We start from the raw sequence: 24,294 nt of genomic DNA, 5'->3' as shown, positions 1-24,294 counted from the left end.
TTGTTGGACTGGCTAAAAAGATCAGGGCAAAACAATTAATGATGAAAAATGGTTCTGTTGCTGCCATTATTGGCATGCAGTCACTTGATGTGGAAAAGGATGCTGTCATCTTTCTATACCACTAACTGGATGGTAGTCTGCGACTGCTTGTGTCGCTGTATAGCAGCCCATGACAACCTGGTATCATGATATTGCATTGTTTTACTCTGATATATTTGGATTTTTGAAAATCCAAATAAAGAAATTGTGTGTGTGTGTGTGTGTGTGTGTGTGTGTGTGTGTGTGTGTGTGTGTGTGTGTGTGTGTGTGTGTGTGTGTGTGAGACGTGTGTGCGTGTGAGAGAAATGTGGGACCTAGCTGATAAGCTGTTGGACACTTCTTGACCCTGGTTCTCCAGGGTGTGTCAGTCTACAAACCAAGGTCTTCTTGCCCTGGTTATCTTCAGACGGACATCCATACAATTGCACCCTGCATGTCCCCTTAATTAAAATACACCAAAATTGGCAGAGAAACAGATGGTCAATATCTGCAATTCATTGTTGGCTATTCTGTTCAAATGCGTGGTTGAATCCATAAAATTAATTTTCTCTGCTTTTAGCTCTCTGAAGGGTGATTATAAGTTTTTGTTGATAGGTGGAAATGGAACAGCTTCTAGCTGACAAATAATTCAGACTATAATTCATCCTCCAAAAAAGTTATTAGCAGTTATTAGAGTTCACACTGCTTCATGAGCCATATAATGAGCAGACTGTAAATAATACCCCTTAATGTAGTTTAATCATAAATATGATAATTCATGCGTATGAGGCAGCAACTGAAATTGTTAGGCTTGCCACCATGAACAATGTGTGGCCTGAAACAAGCTGGACAGAAGATTTACAACATTTTGACATGCTGTGTGCTCTCTGACCTTCTAGATCATCCTTATATTAGATTAGGCAGATTCTAAAAATCCTTAAGTCCCTAAGTTTTCTGAAAAACTTCAAATATTTATATAGCAGCATCAAATATTTGTAATTTTTGAATACTGTACAGAACCCCAAAATGGGTTCCCGGCCTGAGGGGGTAAAACACCAAAAGGGGTTCCTGCCCAGAATGGGTTAATGGGAAAGGCGGGCCGGCATAACATAGCCATAAACACACCTGATACGCCCATTTATAGGCAGGACCACAGCCATGTCACTCTGACATAATGACACTATGTCATAACCATAAACAAACCTGATACACCTATATCCATGTCACTAAGAATCAGACATAACCGTAAACAACTTAAACCTGATAGACCGCCATGCCCATGGCTTGTGCAATGCATGTGCATATCTGGCACTGACATACTTCAAACTTGGCGCATGCATCGGCAAGGACTTGAGGGAGTGCGGTTCCCGCTGTCTAGTTAATCGGATATATGCATGCAGTTGTCCACAAGGAAGCATACTATAGGGCCTTTACTGTTCCTAATAAATGTAAACGACATGACATCAGCTTGTGACTGCAATTTGTTCATGTTCGCGGCTGACTCGGCACTGCTGGTCTCAGACAGGGACAGATTGCAGGTTGAAAAGGCCCTCAGCTCTGAACTCTGTACTAGAATCTGCACCTGTACTGGCTCGCCGATCTATTCTAAATTTAAGTCAGAAAAAGTGTCGGTTTTCTTAAATTTAGAATAGATAGCATAGGTGCATAACATGCAGTTACTAAATGTTACAATGAACAAAAAACAAACGAGATGACACCAATTCCAAGGAAATATCTTTAAATACTTTATTCATTTCTATAACATACCATATCAAGATTCAAGGTTAACCTCCTTAAAATATCGTCATTGAATTAAATACACAATCTTCATTTTCTTACAGGTGACCATGAAACGTGTCCTATAGAATGTCCACTGATTGAGGGGTCTTGGCCAGTTGTAGCAATACAACTAGGTCATTTTAACTATATGGTTTTATCATAGCCTCCTCTGAAATAGAATCATTGGCTATTTCAAAGTGTTTCACAAAGATTGCTAAGGCATGTCGCTTTATATGTAAAGATCTTGTACTATGGGGAAAAGCTAGCAAAGTCTCCTTTTGGTTGATCAAGTTATTTTGGTACAAAATAAATCAAATGATTATTCTCTTGGCCCAAATGAATAGCTTGATCAATCACTTTCATATACTGCACCTGTACAGTAGTGTCTTTGAGGGCAACAGTTGGTCCCGTTTTTAAACCCATCTGACCTTCACCTTCATCCACCTCCCAACCTCCATCTTCCAAATCCACAAAAGAATTCTGGGTAATCTTATTACCACAACAGGGGCTCTAGTGTAACCAGTATTTCCCTCTACTCTCGTCTGGATGAGATAATTATAGACAATTTGGAAAAGTCAAACAATCTCAAAAAAAGAAAAGAAAATGTATTTTTGAATGTCTAAAAGGCTAGACATTTTCTTTTTAAATCAACTTCTCACATAACTAAATCCTGGTACTGGAAAGAGTGTGTTCTCAGCTGCTGACTGGGAACAAAAAGCCTCAACTAATCTGGCACAGTATAAGGCTGTTTTAGGGAGGGTTCCCGCTGGAACATTCCTCTTACAATTTCAATAATCTGCAGACTGCTAAGCAACAGGGGGGGGCTAATCATTTATGTGAATACATTATGACTTGGTACCACAAACAAATGAAAACAAGTACATCGTCTTCAGTGTTTGAGAGTGGAATGTGTCACAGAAACCTACTGCATGTAGGAGATTCGGGGCATCAGAAGTCGCTCAAATACCAATGTGAAAGTGCTAGACTAATATATTCAATATGCTATACTAAGAACATGGACGTCGATGGCTTATTCACGATTCACGATAAAGCATTTAAAAACGATAGACAAGAAAACTGTTGTCACGTACATGACTTGCTTTGCTAGCTACAACTCCCACCTGTTTGATTTGTCAAAGCTCTTCTCGCTCACTATTAAGGTTCACAGGATTCCCTTTGGATTGTGTTGCATTGCTAAATATCAGCCCATCGCTTGGCCTGTCATTAACGGCGACCATAGTAAGAAATACAATACTAAGGACTACGAGAGGACAGAGAGCAGTGGTTCAGCATGCTTCAGCAAGCTTCAAAGAACAGGACATAATTCAGTCTTTATCCAAGGCCTGTGTGTGTGTACACAGTGAGGAAGCGTACCGCACTGCCAGGCAACGCACGGGTAAACCTCGAATGAGTTGTGATCGCAGCTCGTTGCTGCCGTCTGGCCACGTCGTCTATGGATCCAGTGTGTTTGTGTGGAAAAGAGATACTCGAGAAAAAAAGAATTTGCATCACATTTTCTCACCGTCTTATTGAATTTCTCACTTTTTACAGTTTTTTTATCTTGTCATGCACCAATGGCTTTTTGTATTACTTTACAATTATACGTTTACTCTTTTTACAAGATATATGAAGAATGACTTCCAGCCTTATTACAACAATAAATCATCATTAATTAATGACATCTTACATCCTGAGAATTAAAGAAATTACAACAAAAGGGATACCGATGCATTCGAGATCAACGTCTGAGAAGGACTAGACAGAGTTAAGCTACACCATAAACACCTTTATCGCTGCGTGGGGGGGGGGGGGGGGGGGGCTGCCGGGGGGTGACATTGTATTTTGTATCTTGTGTGAAACAAACAACATGAACATTCTATTAATTCACAAAAATATAAAATTAAAATATATGGCATTTTTTAGGGATGGAGCTTGAAACCTGACCCCATTACAAACTCTTAAATGTATCGAAACACGGTATCAATAAGCTTTGGGCTTGTAGAGCACGTTTGCAGCCCATGATGTCATGTTAAAACAAGCAAGGCCAAATGCCATGTCAAGGCAAAGCAAGGCAAGAGGCGACCAAGAAATAAATCTAATCAAGCTCAATAGTGGGCTCGATAAAAGCCCGGATCAATAAGCAGGCTCGATAAGGTGCTCATTATCAATAAAACGTAACGAGCTCCATCCCTAATCCTAATGGGTCTTTTTCTCCAGTCATTACTGCTGAGTGAGGTGTTCCAGTGAGCTTTCCCCTGAGCCTCACGGTGGGACTGTCTAATCCTTTGTTTCCGTCTCCTCCTAGCTTCTTGAATAGGTCACTGCACACAGACAGAGCGATACAAGAATCATGCTCAGTCACAACAGGTAGCCCTGTCTGCAGTGACGGATACAATCGCAGCTTTCTGATATTCTCATATGTGAACATGAACGGGGGGGGGGGGGGGGGGGGGGGGGGGAATACTATGGCCATTTAGTTTAGAGATCCATTTACTCCAAAAGACACATAAAACATACCTCTCTCTCTCTCTTTTCTATCACTTTTATGCTTCCATAGTCCGAGAGTAATTTAAATAAAAATAAAACACAACTAGTCAGTGACAACATCAAGCAAGCATTTCAGGCCCCATGTCAGTTATTATAATCAGATATTTTTGCCCTCCATAACAAATCACACTGAAAATAGATGTATCTGAACTTTAAATATAGTAAATACTTGTTTTCAGTTTTGTTTGTCGTCGTTGTCCCCCCACCCCGCCCACTTCATTAAACCACAATGCTCAAGCAAAGTCCTCACGAGAAAATATACAATTCCAGTTTCTTTATACGATTAATATTATTTATATCTATGTTGGTCAAGGTGCTGGGTAGGAGGAATTATTCAGCGTGCTGTGTTGTCCATCCCCAAGGAACGGTCCTTGGTGGGAAGGTGAGGCGCAGGCAAACATCCCAATTTGAAGAATTAGGAGCCAGTGTATTTCATAGTGCTGATCGAGAGACATTCACTCACTCTCTTTATCGTACATCCTAACATCTTCTAACACGGATTCCTAGATTTCCTACTTCCCCACCATGTCCGTTTCTTCAGTCCTCATTGTGACACCGGTTGTGACTTCACCAGGGCTAAGTTCAGCAGTTTGTGTCATGTTTCCCTGTCAACACAACGGATGCGCTAGTGGTAGGTACAGTAGTGTCTACAGTGGATCATTTTTGACAGAACATTCGGGACGTCACCCTCGGGTACAGGCTTTAGTTCCGACACCATTATTATTCCGACAGTCATTAGACCGACAACCTAACTAAAACCCTAACCTAACCAAAAATCGCAAGCACGGGAGCAGCGCATGTTGGAGCGCTAGTCCGACTGTCCCTGCATGTCAGACTAATGCTCCGTCGGAATTAGCATCGGATCCCCGTCACCTTTCATCTCAGTTGGAAGGTGTGCGCACGGCGTGTGTCTGCAATGTCTGCTCCTAATCATAGACAATACCACCCCTCCAAAATACATCCATGCTCCCCCCCCCCCCCCCTAACTACCTCTACGTGTGCCTCTCTACTCTCTAGAGCGAGGTGTCCTGGTGGATGGACTGCAGGCAGGCCAGCAGCTGGTGGTAGGGGCTGCCCGGCGCCGCCACCGTCTCGAAGACGGACTGGAAGGCGCGGCGGTCCAGCTCCTCGTCGATCTGGTGCCGGTAGAAGTCCATGGCCACCAGGCAGAACAGGTTGACGTCCACCACGTCGCTACGGCCCATGCGGCTGATCACGTGGGGCAGCCTGCGGTGGGTGGGCGCGGCGCACCGAGGGTTAAGGAGCACCACAGAGCAATTATGAACAGACACATTTATATAACATATAACAACATAACAGTTGGTTCCCCAAACCTTTCAGGTCGAGACCCAAAAGAGATATTAAGACGTTTATCCCATTTAAGACCTCAGGACGATTTTACACAAGAAATGTCTTCTAAATCCTGACAGATTTCTGAAAAATCTATGTTTCTGTGTCAGTCGTTCTCAAAACATTTTCATGTCAAGGACCCCCAAAATCATCTGAAAATATGTTGTTTCAGGGACTCGATCCCACAGAAGCAAAGATTTGCGTTAAAAACGTTCGCTCTGAATTATTTTTCTTTCAGATCTGCAATTTTTCAATAGCTAAAGTAATCCTTAACCCATCAAAAGGGGTTCCCGTCCTGAATGGGTTAAATATCACACCGGGGTGAAGTGAGTGGCGCTCTAATCATCGTACATCATCATCAAGAACGGTGGTCCCTTATTGGCCAAGGGTTCCTACCGACATATCCAGTCGATTTGCTCAGACACATATGACGTAAATTCTCCATTCATTGTCGATGGCATTTAATGTTTGTGTTCAGACAGAATCTACACTATAGCTGTTTATAGGAGGGGCTAGTGCCTCAAATAAAGACAAAATAAATTAGGGCATGAATGATCATGCAGGCCCTGATGAAGATTCTAAGGAGTAGAAAATGTTTGGTGTTTTAATTTTTAACTAGAAAAGTCTCCACCAGGAGGATAGGAGTGTGTGTGATGTTTGGCAAAATGCGTCTTGATCACATGACTACAGAGATCATGTGTACCGATTTGCGTGAGATTTGGATGAATTTACAGCTGAAATATCATTCCACCAATAGTTGACAGAAAAACCTTACTGTACTGTACTGTAGCTACAATGAACCAATTGAGGGGAACTAGTCCATAACCGGGGATATGCACACTCAAAGTTATTTGCAGACTTAGGGTTATGCGCTGTACATTGCATTGCATTTGTACTGCAATGAATAGATTTTAGCTTTTGAGGGCAGAATTCCTGAGATCAGAGGATGCTGATTTTTTTTGTAGGATAACCGCCATGCTCTCAGTGCTTGATTTCTTACATAAACCAAACCAAAAATACTTGAACACACACACACACACACACACACACACACACACACACACACACACACACACACACAGAGGACAAAGGATACAGGGCTGAGATCCACTGGGATGTGGACGCTGAGACAAAGAAACAGGACAGACTCCACATGGCCATGGCCACGGGCGTCCTCTGGGTGAAGTTGGACAGGGACAGCAGCACCCAGTCACGCACCATGGAGGACTGACCAGTGGCATGGAGAGTCTGGAACACCTGGCCAAGGGGGGGACAAATAATATATTAACAACAAATATATTCATGTTTTATAGTGCCTGTTATATATAGCCATATAATTGTCTTCGAGCCACATATCGACTGACATACGACTGACATAGAAACATAGGTTTTTCATGAAACTGTTAGGATTTAGAAGGGATTTTTGTAGAATCGTCCTCAGGACTAATTGTGTTCAAAACGGTCTGAGAAAAAACAGCAGACAAATCTGTGCCCGATCTCTTCAACGTTGTCTTGACAACCTATTGTCTGTTCAAACAGGAGAATTCCCTAAAGCAGTCAACACAGAGACGAGCCAGTAACTGTTTACCAAGATTAGCTCCAATTAGAATTCTGTATACCATTTGCTTAGAGAAGGGGAGACAGAGTAACCATATGATATGTTTATTTGGATTACGCCTCAGACGAAAGGATACCTCAAATCATGAATTCTAGAGCTTTGCATAACATAGATTAAAATGCACATACATTAAGTTTGTTTATTTTTGGACCAAAATTCTTATATAAGAGGTTATTGAGATCACCCAATGTTATTCTCCATAGAGAAAAACATCCATGAACCAGGGGGTGAGCGAGTGGTTTCAGGACTTCGGCACTCTATTGAGACAATTTTGTATAGCACCGGTATTGACTCAGTCCTGCAGTGTTGATTTTGTCGACTAAAGAAATACTAGACTAATGAAAAATGTTCATTAAATGTTAGCTTTTCGAAAACTAAATCAAAAGTTAAGATGACTTAAACGAAAACTATATTGATAATTTCGTCAACAAATAAAAACTAGACTAAAATGTTAGGGAGGGACTAGTGGAGAAGATATACTGTACAAGCCCTCTTCCCTGGTCTGTGTGTTAGGCTGTGCAACAGTGACACTTGGTGGTGAACAAACGCTATAACGCTATTTCCGTGCTCAGACACTGACACAGGGACAGACCCTGCCACACACTGACATAGCTGTCTATAGGAGTGGCTGCATCACTCAAAAACATTTTTCTCCTCTGATGAAAAGATGGAGGCTGCGCGATGGCAGCCCCATTCACATCCTGTCACATTATCACATATGACTAAAACTAAATTAAAATGTATTCAAAGGGACTATGACTAAAACTAAATCAACACTGGTGTCATGCTGCTGCTAGCCTATGCTTTCTATAGCTTAGGCAGCTCCCAGCAGGATCCGCCGGGAGAATCTACACGCAGCTATGAGACTAATTAATTAGAGCGACAGAGAGAGAGAGGAGTGTCTGTGTGTACGTGTGTGCGTCAATTTAACAAAGGTGCAGACGATCAGAAATCAGCAGAGTTTGTGCTACTGTATGCCGTATTGAAGTGGACTCGGCCCCAGACTTTTTTTCTCCCTGGAAATAAAAACATCTGAGTTTCCGAGGCTATGCTATGCTGCTGCTGACCTTGTAGACGACGGTGGCCATGAACTGTGGGTACGGCTGCTGGTTGGACAGGAACTCTCCGATGACCTTGTTCATGACGTCCTGTGGGGGGAAGAAGTCGTCCAGGAACTGGGGCAGGATCCTGGACACCACCCGCGCCTCGCTGGGCAAACCTTTACGGATCCTGACAAAGAAAATGAAGGAAATTAGGGACGGGCGGTATGGAAAAATATTATATTATATTAACCCATTTAGGCCTGACGTCGACATTAAAAAAATGTCTTCTAAATGTCAATGACCCCAGAAATGATATGTAATAAGTCGCCGACCCCCATCTGAAATACGTTGTACCAGGGACCCTGCCGCAGAAGAAAATATTTGAGTTAAAAACGCTCACTCTGAAAGTATATATATATACTAGAATTTCGCGGCCGCTTTGCGGCCGCTCATCCCAGAGTTACGTTGCCGCACACTATGGGAAGAAGGAAATTGCGGGAGTTGACTCCACATGTAGTAACGGATGGGTTATTAGTTATTATTATGTGTCCTTATTAGTGTAGTGTAGTGTAGTCAACACATTATGGCTCATACACACTGCCCGGTATTTGCTCCGATTATGCTGTCGGGGAGCATTGTTGGCGCTGGCCGACAAAACCCCTGATCTGACGTTAAGCGGTGCCCAAAAGTTATAGATCACAAAGGCTTTGCAGGTAGAGCACATGACATGGCCCTAAAAATATATATAATTTTAATATAAAAAACTATTTTTGCATCTGCCGCTTGAGATGACCCGAGATGACTTGATTGATTGACATACAAAAGGGCCTGTCAGCTCAAACACACAATGCAATAGTTGTTGTTGCGTACAATCATCAGTAGCAAAGTCAAATACCAAAAATAAAAACCCTACCATTTCCATTTTCCCCCCTCTATTTCCCATTCCATGTGCGTTTGTCTTATAGTTTCTCTGGCCTCTGTACTACTGCCACCTACCGTCCATTCATTGTATTACACAGTGGGTGAAAAAAACACACCCCTTACCTACCTTTGACATGACATTTTGTGTGTGTGTGTGTGTGTGTGTGTGTGTGTTTCGATGTGCAGGGCGTTGCTGAAAATGAGCACCTGTGCTCAGCTACTTCCCTGGGTAAAAAAAAAAAAAAAAAAAAAAAAGAAAGGTACCTTTCAAAACCTATAGAAGTCAGCCTGGTACAGACGAAGGGGACACCACTGTATGTAGCCTCAATTACATTTTGTAACTATTTTCTGCAATGGGATGATAGTTTTATTTGGTGGGTATATGAGCTGGTTGTTTATTGGTAGCCTATATTAGCCCAATATTGGCGTTATGCATTTCACTTGAATAATGTTGTGTGCGCACGTGTGTGTGTGGAGAAAGACAGTTATTTAATGAAAGTGAAGATTATAACGTCCTGTATTGGTAGCCTATATTAGCCCAATATTGGCGTTATGCATTTCACTTGAATAATGTTGTGTGCGCGTGCGGAGAAAGACAGTTATTTAATGAAACTCAAGATTATAACGTCCTGTCTTGCTGCCGCGGCGCCGCCGTGCGTGTATAGCTTGTGTGCGTGTGTGGGGCGTGGCGAGAGAGAGAGAGAGGCGTGGCGAGAGAGAGAGAGATCGTGGCTTCCAGGCTTGCGTGTGTGTGTGTGTGTGTGTGCAAGCCAGGCGTGCGTGTGCGTGTGTGTGCAGGCGTGTGTACTCGGCAGTTGGCTGGCAGGCGAAAATAGCCAAAGCGTTCCGTGTAATCGTAATATGTAGGCACAAACAAACTACAGACAAAGTACAATGTTGATGGAACTAAGAGATTCGCTGAGAGAGCGATATTTTAAATACAGAGATTTAGAAGGAATAAGCAAAATCGTGAGGCTACAATTCCTCTCCCCTTCCTCGTTTCTCTTCTCCTGCGGGAGATCAGAATCAGATTATGAGAGCTAGTGTGGGCCTATTAGAAGACAGGGCAGTGTTGCCAGGTTTGCGAATTGTAAGCGAGTCGTAGTGTGTGTTGAATGGCATTTGAATGGCATTTGTGGGCTTGTGAATGAATTTTCTCACATGTAATTTGTGCTCACTTGCATAGACCTGGCGAATTTAGCGTGGTGAAAGGGCAACAGTGTTCCGGGGGTGTGGGTGCTTCGGACGATAATGTTTGTAGTAAACAAATGCATTGCCGGCGTGAGTGTGGACGGGAGGCATCTTTGGTGGCACTGCAATGAACATTTTTTGGTGGGTGGTGTCGTGTCGTGTTGGCGTTGGGCGCGATAGGAGGAGATAGGTCCCGGACACTGCGAAGGTAAGTGTGTGACGTCACTGCCGTGTGAGTGTGTGTGGGTGTAGTGTGTAAGATGGTGTTGTGGGTGTTGCAATAGTGACGTAGCTGTTGTGGCTTTGGGTTTCTTGCCATGTGTTGGGTACAAGTTCTCTAATATATAATAGATATTCTAAGATTTGCTCCACATTTTCACGAGAAAAAAAAAGCAGATCTACAAGCTTGTAGTGCGGCACTCGGTGCTTGTAGATCTGCTATTTTAATATTCATATTATTTTTCAGGCAGTATCACAACCCACGATATTGTGCGTGCGTTCTGGTCTAGAGGGGCAGGCGCGCTCGGAGCAACCGCTGGAGGATATTGGTTCACCGATCAGAGCCCATCAACATGGGCTTGTAAACAAACTCCACACGTCACGAATACTAACGTCCCATAGCCTGAAGGGATGCGACACTCTGATTGGTTCAGAAACACACAGGCTTCCGTTTCAGACTAAAACTTACAAATAAAATTATCTGTGTGGAGTTTGCATGTTCTCCCCGTGTCCCCTACGGTAGGTAGTAGGTACCCTCACATGTTCTCCCCATGTCCCCTACGGTAGGTAGTAGGTACCCTCACATGTTCTCCCCATGTCCCCTACGGTAGGTAGTAGGTACCCTCACATGTTCTCCCCATGTCCCCTACGGTAGGTAGTAGGTACCCTCACATGTTCTCCCCATGTCCCCTACGGTAGGTAGTAGGTACCCTCACATGTTCTCCCCATGTCCCCTACGGTAGGTAGTAGGTACCCTCACGAAACATGCAGTAATCCTGGTCTCTAAACTACCTCCCTCTGGCCAGCCTGATGGAGGGGAAAGGAACTGGTCGGAATAACGTGTTCCTTCCATTCACCCCCGTCAGGTGAAAAGAAGCAGCTTGGACTCCTCATGCATAGAAGGAAGCACGAGGTCAGTCCGCTGGAGGCATATCGTGGAGAGATTGTATTGTCTTGACGATATGTATCGCCACATCGCCAACCCCTATTGGAAATACCCAAATGAAAAATAATGAGGAAAAATAATGCAATAAACTAAAAAGAATAAAAGTGTAGTGTGTGCTCAATCCACACACCATGTTTTAGGTAACGTAACTGAGAGGAGAGGAGAGAGCTGCAATGTAACAAAATAAGTTACAACTGCACAACCATGTGCATGTTAGCTATATACGAGGATGAATTTAATTATTGATTGTGTGTGTGTGTGTGTGTGTGTGTGTCTGTGTGTGTCTGTGCCGTGTGTGCGCACAGTGTGTCGGCAGCGTACCTGTCAAAGAGCACAGAGACCCTCTCCATCGCCACAATGACCGACTCACTGTCGGGGGCCTGGGAGTCAGAGTGGGCGGGGGGGCGCCCAGCAGGGCTGGCCTTCTCCTTGCCTGAGGAGAAACCAACAGGATCTGCTGTGACGCCCTGCACCGCCTCCGCTACCGCACAGCCAGAGCCAACCTCACCTCTAACCCCCTGTCCCGAGTCCGAAACACACGCTGAAACCACCGCTGGGAGGACGAGAGGGGACCAGTTACAACGAGTGGGGGGGAGGGAGGGAGGGGGTGGGGTGGGTAGAGTGGGGGATTCAATAGGCTCTATGCACACAGAATAACTCTTCCTACTTCCGGGACTCTTCCCTACTTTCTTCACAGATGTTACTGATGATACTAATGAAGGCTCTGTTCCATTTAGTACGAGCAATCTTCGTTCCTACTCTCACCTATGGTCACGAAGTGTGGGCCATGGCCGAAAGAATAAGGTTGCGAATACAAGCGGCTGAAATGAGTTTTATTCGACGGGTGTCTGGCATCTCCCCTAGAGATAGGGTGAGAAGTTTAGTCACACGAGAGAGACTCGGAGTATGAGTTGCTGCTTCTTCGCCTGGAAAGGAGCCAGCTTAGGTGGTTCGGGCTGGTTAGGATGCCTCTCTGGGGCGTCTCCCTAGGGAGGTCCTCGAGGCACGTCCCACTGGAAGGAGACCCCGGGGCATACCAAGGCACAGTTGGAGGAATCACTGGTCTTGGAACATCTCGGGATGCCCCAGGAGGAAGTCACAAATGTTGCTCTGGAGAGGGAAGTCTGGAGCACTCTGGTTGAGCTGTTGCCCCCGCGACCCGACTACGGATAAGCGGTTGAATATGGATGGATGGATGGATGGATGGATGGATGGGTGGAACCGATTTTGTGACAAAGGTCACAATCGTTCATAAATAGTGTAAATAGCAATCGTCCGCTGCCATGTATTTCATGGAACTTCCGGTGTGAGGTTTGCCACCCATGAGCGTCATGGCGCATCCCTGGCATCACGTGACTCACGTCCGTTCCTTTCATCACGTAGGAAGAGTTATTCTGTGTGCATAGAGCCTATTGAATGATGTCAGATTAATTCAGAGGCCAGTCCCGTTTAGTGTTTGAAATCCTTAACAAAATAACTCAGAGAATGACAGGTACAAGTCTCATGAGAGTCCGTCAATCACCCGCCTCAAGTATTTGAAAGGATTTCAAATGCTGTGTGACCTGGTTTGTCAACTGTTGCTACAACGCAATGTGCTTTAATTAGCTTGCTCTGAAGCGCAGAATGTTCTTACAGATGGATAACGTAGTAGGGTCATGGGTTTGCATTTCCAAGGGCCCCCCGTTTTGACGTAGAACTTGGCTTCTAGCTCGTCCCAGCGTTTGTTACTTGGCATGTTAGTAGAAGGGCAGCAATATGCTAACAGTCACTAGCGTTAGTAAGGGGAGACGTAGGGTTAGAGGTAGATATCATCTGTACAATAAAGCTACAAAGTAATGCCAGCAGCAGGACGAGATTAGCTAGCATTCATGGATGAGGTTACCACCCCCGAGTATTATCATTAGTAGGCTGGCTGGTGCTTTGGTACGTTAATTAAACACAGATGTAATGAAAGCTTGTCACCAGTATTAAGTCTGGACGTGGTGCACATGCAGGCACAGTAAGTATTAATGAGCAACAGGTGTGGAGCCGTCAGTTCATAAGCGAATGACTCAACTTCTGTTCTAGTGATGTTAAAACAGGTGTCACACATTATTATAACGCTCATATTGTGCAAATATGCACAATATATATAATACAACTGGTGTAGAGTTGGCTTACTTCTCCTATTGTGAAAAACAACTAGATATCCTATCAACCTTTTATTTTATTTCAAAGAGGGAACCCCACTTTAGCTGTATGCATTAGGCCATGCACCCCATTTGAAAAGATTTTCATCCCTGGACCGACCGTAATCTAAGAAAGCAAACGTGCATAGAATAGGCTAGCATGAACACAACACAATACACACTCCTTAAAGGAGAATTCTAGAAGGCTTTCTTACCTTTATTTGTAGTTGTTACGTCCCCAACAAAGAGGTCCAGGTGTTATTTTGTGCAAAAGTGCATTGGCTATTTCCCCATTATAAGCCCTCAATGGGCGTTGGGTTTTTGTGCTAATTGGCTTAGTTATTTCCATCTAAATAAGTAGTAAAGTGTGCCGCTTGGGATACTATTTACATTATGAAGAGAGGATATATACAAAAAGAATAGATTTTTGAGCGATGGAAATAAGCAAATTAGCACAACACCCCATAGCCCCATTCAATTCAATGCAATTCATTGAGGGCTTATGGTAGGGGAAATAGCCAATAATGCACTTTTGCACAAAATAACACCTGGACCTCTTTGGTGGGGACGTAACAACTACAAATAAAGGTAAGAAAGCCTTCTAGCATGGAATTCTCCTTTAATACTAGCAGTACACAGTGCACATGCAGGCCAGTTAGCCAAGCTAGCTACGAGCGGAATTGCATGCCGTTGACATGCCGGTGAAAGTAGCCAGTTAACAATCGTATCGAAGAGTGCAGTACAGTCTACCATGCAGGTTAAGTTGGTGAGTGTAGGCATAGCCATGCTACAATGAGTTTGCGGTGGATTTTAGATGACAGCTTTATAGCAGCGCCACTTTCACACACACACACACACACACACACACACACACACACACACACACACACACACACACACACACACACACACACTTACCGGTGTACATGCAGGTGAGCATGAGTCCCAGGGCAGCCATGGCTCTGTGTGGAGAGGGCATGTTGACACGGTCCACGCTCAGTTTGACCAGTGCATCGCTGTCCACGCGGGACAGCTGCTCCGACAGCAGGAGGCGCTCCAGGCCTCGCAGCACACAGTGGTAAATGACAGAGGGAGTGGAGTCCTCGCTGGCGGACACCATCACACCACATGTCTAGGAGGACAGAGGGACAGACGGACAGGAAGGTATAGGAGAAATGGAGAAAGAAGAAAAGTGAATTTCCGTTTTTCCCCCCCTACGTGCCATGGAAGGGTTAGAGAAAACCGCTCTCAAAGAGCACCTACGGACGGCTGCAATTCAAAACTGGCCCCCGTAAAAAGTCTGAGTTCCCCCCCACAGTCCCCTTTCCCCCCCTCACGTTTTTCCCTTTTTACCTCTATTTATGATGATTTCCTGTTTTTTTGTTATATAGAAGTGTATAGTTGTACGTCTCTAAATGTTGTGACAAATTGAAAATGGTGGACCCTATTGTAAACAAGTGTAATGCTTTATGTTATGGTGTCTTCCACAGTTGCATTGAGTTGTGCTTGAAATGTTCTGCATACTGTTAATAAATACTTTAATCAATGAATCAATCAATCAAACCAACAGTCCTAGAGTCATGCGTCCGACACCCTACCCCAATAATACTAATGACCGTAGTCTTACCATGCAACATGACAACTCCTGTTGGGTGGTCGTTAAAAGTAGATTTCTCCCTCATTTCCTCCGTATTTCTAGTTTATTTAAATAATGTCATGCAAATTTGTCCAGTGCATAGCCAACTGCAGGCCTGATTTAGAAGACATTTCAATGCTCTTGCTACTGTAAATGATCGGTTATTTATTACGTCATTTAACATGCATCTCTATGGGGGAGAAGGAGAGCTTGCCCTGTCTCCTCGCTGCTAACGTGCCTATTGGACAAGGATGGGGTTGGGCTAATTCAGCGCCCACATCCAGAGGGTAGAGTTCTCACCTGTATGACTCCTGCTGTAAATTCAGCGCCCACATCCAGAGGGTAGAGTTCTCACCTGTATGACTCCTGCTGTAAATTCAGCGCCCACATCCAGAGGGTAGAGTTCTCACCTGTATGACTCCTGCTGTGAATTCAGCGCCCACATCCAGAGGGTAGAGTTCTCACCTGTATGACTCCTGCTGTGAATTCAGCGCCCACATCCAGAGGGTAGAGTTCTCACCTGTATGACTCCTGCTGTGAATTCAGCGCCCACATCCAGAGGGTAGAGTTCTCACCTGTATGACTCCTGCAGTGAATTCAGCGCCCACATCCAGAGGGTAGAGTTCTCACCTGTATGACTCCTGCAGTGAATTCAGCGCCCACATCCAGAGGGTAGAGTTCTCACCTGTATGACTCCTGCAGTGAATTCAGCGCCCACATCCAGAGGGTAGTTCTCCATCATGTAGAAGGCAACGGCACATATCACCAGCACGTGTTGTTGGTTATGGAGGTTCACGCAGCTAATTGTTACAGGAGCCAGAAGGAGTGCGCGCACACACACACACACACACACACACACACACACACACACACACACACACACACACACACTGAATGCGATGCACATACAGTACGTACAGTATAAGGATAACACCTAGTGGGGAAACTGTGGCATGGCACTTTGTGTCCTTTTTTGCCCAGTTTCCATCTCATTAAAAGGGATGAAGCCAATTAATTTAGAGGCACATGGACGGAGCAGGGGGTTGAAGGGTGACATTTAACAGGAGCGCTTCCCCCCTAGAGTTGTTCCATTATGAAATTGGCTCATTACACAACGAAATTACAGCAGTGTGTGTGTGTGTGTGTGTGTGTGTGTGTGTGTGCGTTGGTCCTCACTAATGTTCATGATAAAATACCACAACGTTTTTTCTACTCAGTCTGTGTCTCATCATGGGAGGGCTGTGGCCAGTTCAGAAACCTCTCCACCAGTGACATTATTGATGCATGTATCATACAATGCATCATGTATGCATCAATGTACTGTACTGTACTCACTGCGCCACCGCTCTCAGGTTGGACAGCAGGTACTCGGACACGGCGGGTATGAGCTGCTTGGCCGTGTCGTCCAACAGGTCACACTCCAGCACGTACAGCACCCCGTGCAGCGCGCCCATGCGGCTGGGCAGGTGGGTGCTGCGCAGGGTGCTCTCCAACAGGCGACACACGGGCTCCGCGATCGCCTTGTCCTGCCCACGGTCAGGGTTGGCATTGACAAAGTTAAGTGTTTAATACATCATGGTCAACAATCATGGTTAGTAGGGATGTAAATGATATATTTTAACAGCAATACGATACTTGGTTGACGATACCTGGACGATATTGGTTCATTCACGGCGGTACGATTCAATGTTTTAAAATCAATACAGTAACTATTTTGCAAAGAAATGTAATCTGTGTGAAACGTGTGGATAGTGCAGGTTTTTGAAGGGAAACATTATATTATAGTGGATATGAATAAGTTAAGAGTGATTCTCAGGCAAGAAATTAAACCCCTCTTTTTCTCTTTTCTTCATAAAATTGCTAAATACAGTATATATTATATAGTATATCGATACACTTGACTATTTGCATTGCAAAACGATACGATGCAAAGTCAAACGATACGATAATATTTTGCCATTGGTTAAACAAAGACATAAGTGTGCACACACACACACACACACACACGCGCGCGCACGCGCACACACACACACACACACACACACACACACACACACACACACACACGCATGCCCACACGCACAAGACAGTAGGTGATCAACGTGGGTTCCTCACCATGCCCAGAACAGCAGCAGCTTTGCAGATGGCCGGCACCAGGTACTGGTTGAGGATCTCGTCCTCGGGCGGGTGGAGTTTCTGCAGCTCCATGAGGGTGGAGAACATCATGTCAAACTGGTTCCTCTCCGTGAACAGGTCCGACACCGCCAGCAGCTACACCACAGAGGGAAGGAGAGAAGAACTATTGAACTGGCACTGTGAGAGGCCGTGACAGATTTGATTTTTTATTTATTTTTATCCCATGATTTTGTAACCCATTTTTCACCCGTGTCAATTATCTAATGTGATCCTGGGCTCTACACACCCTCCGCCAACCTGGGGAGAGCAACGGACTTGAACTCATGCTTCCTTCATGCATGAGTGTCCAAGTTGCTCCTTTACACCTGACAGGGGGGAGTTTCCCTGGTTGGACGTAGCGCGTGGAAGGAACACGTTATTCCAACCAGTTCCTTTCCCCTCCATCAGGCGCCCCAGCTGGCCAGGGGGAGGCAGTTTAGAGACCAGGATTACTGCATGTTTTTGTGAGGGTACCTACCCTAGGGGACACGGCCAAAAAATAGCCGATCTACAAGCTCAAAACACGTTTTCAGCTTGTTGTTTGAGATATTTTTGCTACGACAGTCAATATGCAATGTGGCCCCTCTGGAGTGAGTGTGGAAATGCAGCATAGTGGCCCTCTCTCTATCATCAGAGTGGCCCTCTCTCTATCATCAAAGTGGCCCTCTCTCTATCATCAAAGTGGCCCTCTCTCTATCATCAAAGTGGCCCTCCCCTGCTACGTTGTGGCTCACCGATCGGACCACCTCACTGATGAGCACCACGGGGGTCCTGCGGTGCAGGTTGCCGGGGGAACCAGGGATCAACCACTGGCTGTAGAGCTCCAGGAGGAACTGGGAACAGGAGTGGATGTCCACGCCGGCACGGTGCTTCCTGGAGGAGAACAAGGACAACAAGAAAAGGACAGTTATGGAATAAAGCAAAGGTACAATTCTATTGACCACTTCAAATACTCCATCTTAAAATGACTGATGTGACATGTTGGGAGCTTGTAGATCGGCTATTTTCAGTGCACGGTATGCTTCCATAAGAGACATGCTGAGCGCTGCTGACTTCTATGGAATCCAAACGACTGAAATCAGTCGTGACGACTGTGTGTATCAATGCTAGGGAGTTGGGCCTAAAGGAATGTATACGGTTGTGTGTGTGTGTGTGTGTGTGTGTGTGTGTGTGTGTGTGTGTGTTTGTGTGTGTGTGTGTGTGTGTGTGAGAGAGACCTGGAGTTGATAGGGGAGGTTGGTGGGGAGGTCGGAGCCGGAGTATCTGTCTCGTCTTCCTCGTCTTCACCCCATTCCTCCTCCCTCAGAGGAGTGATGTTGTTGCCGAGCCACACTGAGTGAATGGAGACCTGCAGATGAGACACAGCATTTAGCCTTCTCCACTTCAACGTCTAATTGCCAGCATAATAACACATAGCCTTCCTCCATCCTCCTTTAACCCATTTAGGACTGAGACCAGATTCTACAAAATGTCTTCTAAATCATGACAGTTTTCTGGAACCAGTGGTTTTCAAACTATTTCATGTCAAGGAGCCCAAAACTTATCCCCATTTGAAAATATGTGACCACTGCCAGCAGAATATGCCTCATCTCGCCAGAATGAACATGCCTTAAATCAATAAATAAACTCGTTTTTTTTTTATGTGATTTTCTTTTTTTTTCATATTAATACAGTTTGAATGTTGAAGAAGGTTTTCATTCAAACAGATTGTTCATTTGGGCAAATGAAATGTATACATTTATACGTCAAAGTGGGCTTGTTTTTTAACAAGTTTTTGGGGGCAGAGAAGCGCAGTTCCGAGATTTGCATGTTGTTTTCGATTGGTCCTGGAATCTCTTTGTCCTCAGGTTTCACGCTCTGATCACCGCCCATTAGCGTGCTTGTGTTTGTAAACACAGAAGTATTCTACAGTATGGCTATAGTAGTATGGAGGAGCATTTGGGTTATACTTTACAGAAAATAAACAAAACCACGTAGCTACTCGCTCAAATACGCTTCCCAGCCTGGAAGCAACACACAACAGGCTAGAAGCTAGCTAGCCTAGTTAGCTAGCTGTCTGTGTGTCGTGTGTCAAGTGTTCTTTTTTTTTTTCCTCCACCCGCAAAGAGCCACGATCACTCGTCTTTTCTTTAGATCATAACTCGCTCATTTTTTGCTCATTTAAAGAAATTCAAAATACTATGTAAACTACGGAATTGGGGCTTTCATTTGGTATATAAAACGTTTGTGTAGGCCCTCTCTACGAAACGGTATCAAGTGAAAAGGAAATGTCGGGAAATCGGTTTATTGTGTAATAGATTGGATACGTCTTTTCAAATACGGCCCTTAGTACTGTTAATTCAACATCCGGTGAGGGGAGGATACGGATCGTGTATGTATTGTGTATATAAATCAGCGCATACAGTGGGTGGGCTTTAGACCGGATGTAAGCCTTGCACACTAAATAGAAACCAGGCATTGTGACTGCATGTGGACAGATCTGTTTATTAAAATAGCAAATCTACAAGCGCACAACATCATAGTCTGATGCGTCGGTTTTATTTATTTAAAATACTGGGTCAATTGTCTGACTTTGATTGCTTAAAGTAGACCTGCATAAAATGGTGTACTGCAGCTATTTACAACCAGGTAGTGTATAAGTTAAATTGAACACTTAACTTAGTATTTAATACTTGAATACTTATACTTAGTATTTAATACTTAGTACTTTCAAAAGGGTTTATTGGGGCACCTTACAAATTGCATTGTTTGTTCTACTGGCTTAAACATGTCAGTGTTTCTAGTGTTGCACTGTTGACAGCTAAAACGTCCTATTGTCCCTTGTCCCTCCCATTGTCACACCCACTTCTATCCAGCTCTAAGGTGATAAAATGTTGTGAATATTGAAAAGGGCTTTTCTCAGCTTTGGGTGAAAGGCCCCAGTCATTTTAAAATGGTTATATCTCCTCCAATTTCATTGAATGATATATGATCATATGAAAGCTTACATTCTGTACTTTAATAATCTGTAAAAATCTGAAAAATGGAAAAGTAGAGTTGAGGGCCTTTTTGCTGTATTTGGTCACATAATTGTTCCAGGGACCCTCCCAGAAGCAAAGATTTTAGTTAAAAACCTTCGCTCTGAAAGAATATATATTCAAAGATTTGTGCCACATTTTCTTGTAGTGCAGCACTATGCGCTTGTAGATCTAAAGTATATTATAATGCTTAAAACACCAAAAGGGGTTCCCTTCCTGAATGGGTTAACCTACAATTTCCATTTAATTTTGATCAAGGATTGTGTAAATAAATATGTCTATGCCATAGCATAGGCAAACAGTTTGTATATGGCTGTATAGTTGTAGCCCCTCCCCCTCCATGTCTCACCTGTCCCAGTTTGTAGTTTGTATATGGCTGTATAGTTGTAGCCCCTCCCCCTCCATGTCTCACCTGTCCCAGTTTGTAGTTTGTATATGGCTGTATAGTTGTAGCCCCTCCCCCTCCATGTCTCACCTGTCCCAGTATGTATAGTTGTAGCCCCTCCCCCTCCATGTCTCACCTGTCCCAGTTTGTAGTTTTTATATGGCTGTATAGTTGTAGCCCCTCCCCCTCCATGTCTCACCTGTCCCAGTATGTATAGTTGTAGCCCCTCCCCCTCCATGTCTCACCTGTCCCAGTACGTATAGTTGTAGCCCCTCCCCCTCCATGTCTCACCTGTCCAAGTTTGTAGTTTTTATATGGCTGTATAGTTGTAGCCCCTCCCCCTCCATGTCTCACCTGTCCCAGTACGTATAGTTGTAGCCCCTCCCCCTCCATGTCTCACCTGTCCAAGTTTGTAGTTTTTATATGGCTGTATAGTTGTAGCCCCTCCCCCTCCATGTCTCACCTGTCCCAGTTTGTAGTCCATGTTGCCCATCTCTCGCTCTGTGTTGATCTGCAGCAGCAGCTTCTCATGACTTATCAGAGTACCCGCTGAAATAGAAACACACACGGTATTAACCACTTGTATTAAACCTTTTGTAACCCATTGGGGAGAGCCCCGAACTGAGCTCATGTTTCCTTCAATGCATGAGCTTCTTATCACCTGAAGGGGGGACGGGGGACAGGGGACAGGGGACGGGGGATGGGGACATTTCCCCGGTATGACATAGTAGTGCGTGGAAGGAACACATTATTCCAACTAGTTCCTTTCCCATCCATCAGGCTGACCAGAGGGAGGCAGTATAGGATTACTGCTCCCAGGCGTGGTAGAGGTGGTGCGTGTGTGTGTGTGTGTGTGTGCGTGTGTGCGTGCATGTGTGCGTGTGTATACCAGGGGAGGCTGCAGACAGCGAGGGCACGGGGTCCCAGGCATGGTAGGGGTGGTGTGTGTGAACGTTGTCTCTCTTGGACACCAGGGCCTGGATCTCCCTCTCCACCTCCCCTCTGATCACCGTCAGCTTCCTGCCAAACCTGGGCGTTAGGGAGAAGAAAACACTGTCAGCTTCCTGCCAAACCTGGGCATTATAAGGGAGAAAACAGGGAGACATCTCATAAAAACGGGACAGTATGGACTGCCGTCTCGTTAAGAAAATAGCTGCGGCCCACGTATAAAATAAAAAAGCCATTCAGATGTTGTACATCTTCCAAGCATCTGGAAGCTGCACACACTAAAATGGGGTTTGCTACCCGATATGCGCGCGTGCGTATGCGTGGGTGTGTGTTTATGTGTATGCGTGCGTGCGTGTGTGTGTGTGTGTGTGTGTGTGTGTGTGTGTGTGTGTGCCAACCCACCGTGTATCCAGGGCCTTGAGGCTCTTGTTGCGCGGCTGCTGCTCCAGACAGCTGAGCGCAGGGTTCCCAGCAGTGGGCAGGGTCATGGCACTCAGCACCAGGCTGGTGATGGCCTGCACCGCCAACACATTCAACTGGGTGTGCTCCAAGTCCTCCTGCATAATGGGGAAAACACACGGCATTGAGCAGAGGAAAAAGGACTGGATCGCATCTGTTGTTACCTTTAGCTTACCCTTATTTTAAACTTTAGCTGTTTCATGTGGCGCAAATCTTTGAATATATATTCTTTCAGAGCCAACGTTTTTTAACTCAAATTAACATATTTTCAAATGGAGGTCGGTCGGCCATTACATATAATTCTGGGGCTCCTTGGCATGAAAAAGGTTGAGCACCACTGACATAGAAACAGATTTTTCAGAAAACCGTTAGGATTTAGGAGACATTTTTTAGAATCGTCCTCAGGTCTAAATGGGTTAAAGCCAGGCGGTTCTTGGGCGCCCCCTTTTACCCTTGCCAGGCAAAAACGGCAAATTGAGGACCCGGTGACACGACTGTTGAACTGGAAGTATTATTTAGCCGGCGGTGTTTCCGTAGGTCGATCTAGCGTGAAACTAGCATGAAAGACACTAATCTGCTAGCCGGATCCTTGCGCTAGTTTTTTTATTGAACTCCTAATAATTATCATGCCTCACCTCATATGACCTCATCTGAGCTTCAATTCGGAGATAAACGCTGCTAAAGATTGCGGGCATTACGGGGCTCTATGGAGCGCGTCTCGTCGCTATGCAACAGATCCTCCGTTATTTTTTGAGCGCTCCAAGATGGCGGCGATGGACGCGGTAAATATAAACGATCATTGATTCTGTATCGGGTAGGGCATTAACATAATAATCGAATAGTCGACTAGTCGACTAGCAAAACACTATTCGACACTGATAATTGAAATCCGATTATTCGCTAATGTTAATTTTCATTTTTTTTTCTTTTTTTCTACAGCAGACATGCAGGCATGCAGCTGTGAGCTCGGTTGTTTTGTTGGTAATTCGCCAACTTCAGTACTAATCCATTCCTGGCTGATTGTTTTCATATCATATACAAGCCTACTGTACGTGGGTTTTGCCGTCACCCTCACTCGTGTAGGTGCGGTGGGCGGCGGATCGGCGGTGGCACTAGCAGCATTCAAGACAGTTTTTCTTTGGGAAAAGCATAATGTGATATGCCTCATAGGCTCATACGCTCAATGGGGACAACTACAGTGTGTAAATACTTTTACCATTGGTGAGTTTATTACTGTAGTTTGTTCAACAAGTTAGATTGGAGATGTGTCGTCGTGTCGTCCGGTACAGTAAAGTATAGCAGGAGTTCCTCCTCACTCTGCCCAATATTATCCAGTTTGGTGACAGTCAAACTACAGTAGCTCTTGCCGTGATCATGTTTCTTCATGCTTATCCAACAAAAAAACAAACCTCTATGCCGCACAATCATAGTTATAATAGTCGCGATGAAGTTAAGTAGTTGATCATCTTCATAGCCTGGCAGCCTTGAGCCTGCTAGCTAGCAAACCTAGTATGTAATCATAACCTCCTCCTAGCTTGTAGCTCCTTCTAAAAACCAAAGGAACTGTGGTTTGTAACTTGTTGTTGAACATTTAGGGTTGTATGAAAAACATCGCATGGTTCATTCCTCCTCCTCCCCGCTCCAGTCTCCACTCTCCAAACATTGTGAACAACGTAACATGCTATGCTGCTCCGTAGAACAGTCTTGCGCATCAAAAATAGCAGATTTACAAGCTCACAACGCGTCCATCCGTGAGTCATTGTGAACTTGCAACTTTGACTTGAAACAGCTGAGCTAATTTCGGCCAATCAGAGCGGCATTCAGCAAGAGAGTGGCGTCACTCGCGTTGACTCCCACTGTAACAATGGAATGCG

The 24,294-nt window shown here is 44.7% G+C and overlaps 1 protein-coding gene across 6 annotated transcripts in view; it reads right to left on the bottom strand.

The window, feature by feature from the left end:
• Positions 1-3,670: 3,670 nt before the first annotated feature.
• htt (huntingtin) overlaps positions 3,671-24,294 on the bottom strand; it is a 74,510-nt gene continuing 53,886 nt past the window's right edge. For 3 of the 6 annotated variants that reach the window (XM_083765504.1, XM_083765503.1, XM_083765506.1), the window contains 13 exons: positions 22,364-22,518; positions 21,903-22,042; positions 21,477-21,562; positions 18,829-18,959; positions 18,346-18,484; positions 17,552-17,707; positions 16,772-16,962; positions 16,122-16,236; positions 14,719-14,932; positions 11,954-12,185; positions 8,380-8,542; positions 6,791-6,951; positions 3,671-5,571 (listed from right to left, as the gene is read on the bottom strand). In XM_083765504.1, the coding sequence (XP_083621630.1) occupies positions 5,358-5,571; positions 6,791-6,951; positions 8,380-8,542; positions 11,954-12,185; positions 14,719-14,932; positions 16,122-16,236; positions 16,772-16,962; positions 17,552-17,707; positions 18,346-18,484; positions 18,829-18,959; positions 21,477-21,562; positions 21,903-22,042; positions 22,364-22,518 (2,097 nt within the window). In that variant the 3' untranslated portion in view covers positions 3,671-5,357. Of the gene's footprint in view, positions 5,572-6,790; positions 6,952-8,379; positions 8,543-11,953; positions 12,186-14,718; positions 14,933-16,121; positions 16,237-16,771; positions 16,963-17,551; positions 17,708-18,345; positions 18,485-18,828; positions 18,960-21,476; positions 21,563-21,902; positions 22,043-22,363; positions 22,519-24,294 lie in introns of those variants that run through there. The other 3 variants (XM_083765507.1, XM_083765505.1, XR_014569276.1) reach the window with 2 other exon arrangements.

This window comes from Protomyctophum parallelum (genome assembly GCF_964188405.1).
Source record: "Protomyctophum parallelum genome assembly, chromosome: 5".
In the NCBI taxonomy this organism is placed as follows: domain Eukaryota; kingdom Metazoa; phylum Chordata; class Actinopteri; order Myctophiformes; family Myctophidae; genus Protomyctophum; species Protomyctophum parallelum.
Note: the sequence above shows the minus strand (reverse complement) of the source record. Positions and strands in the feature narration are given on the sequence as shown.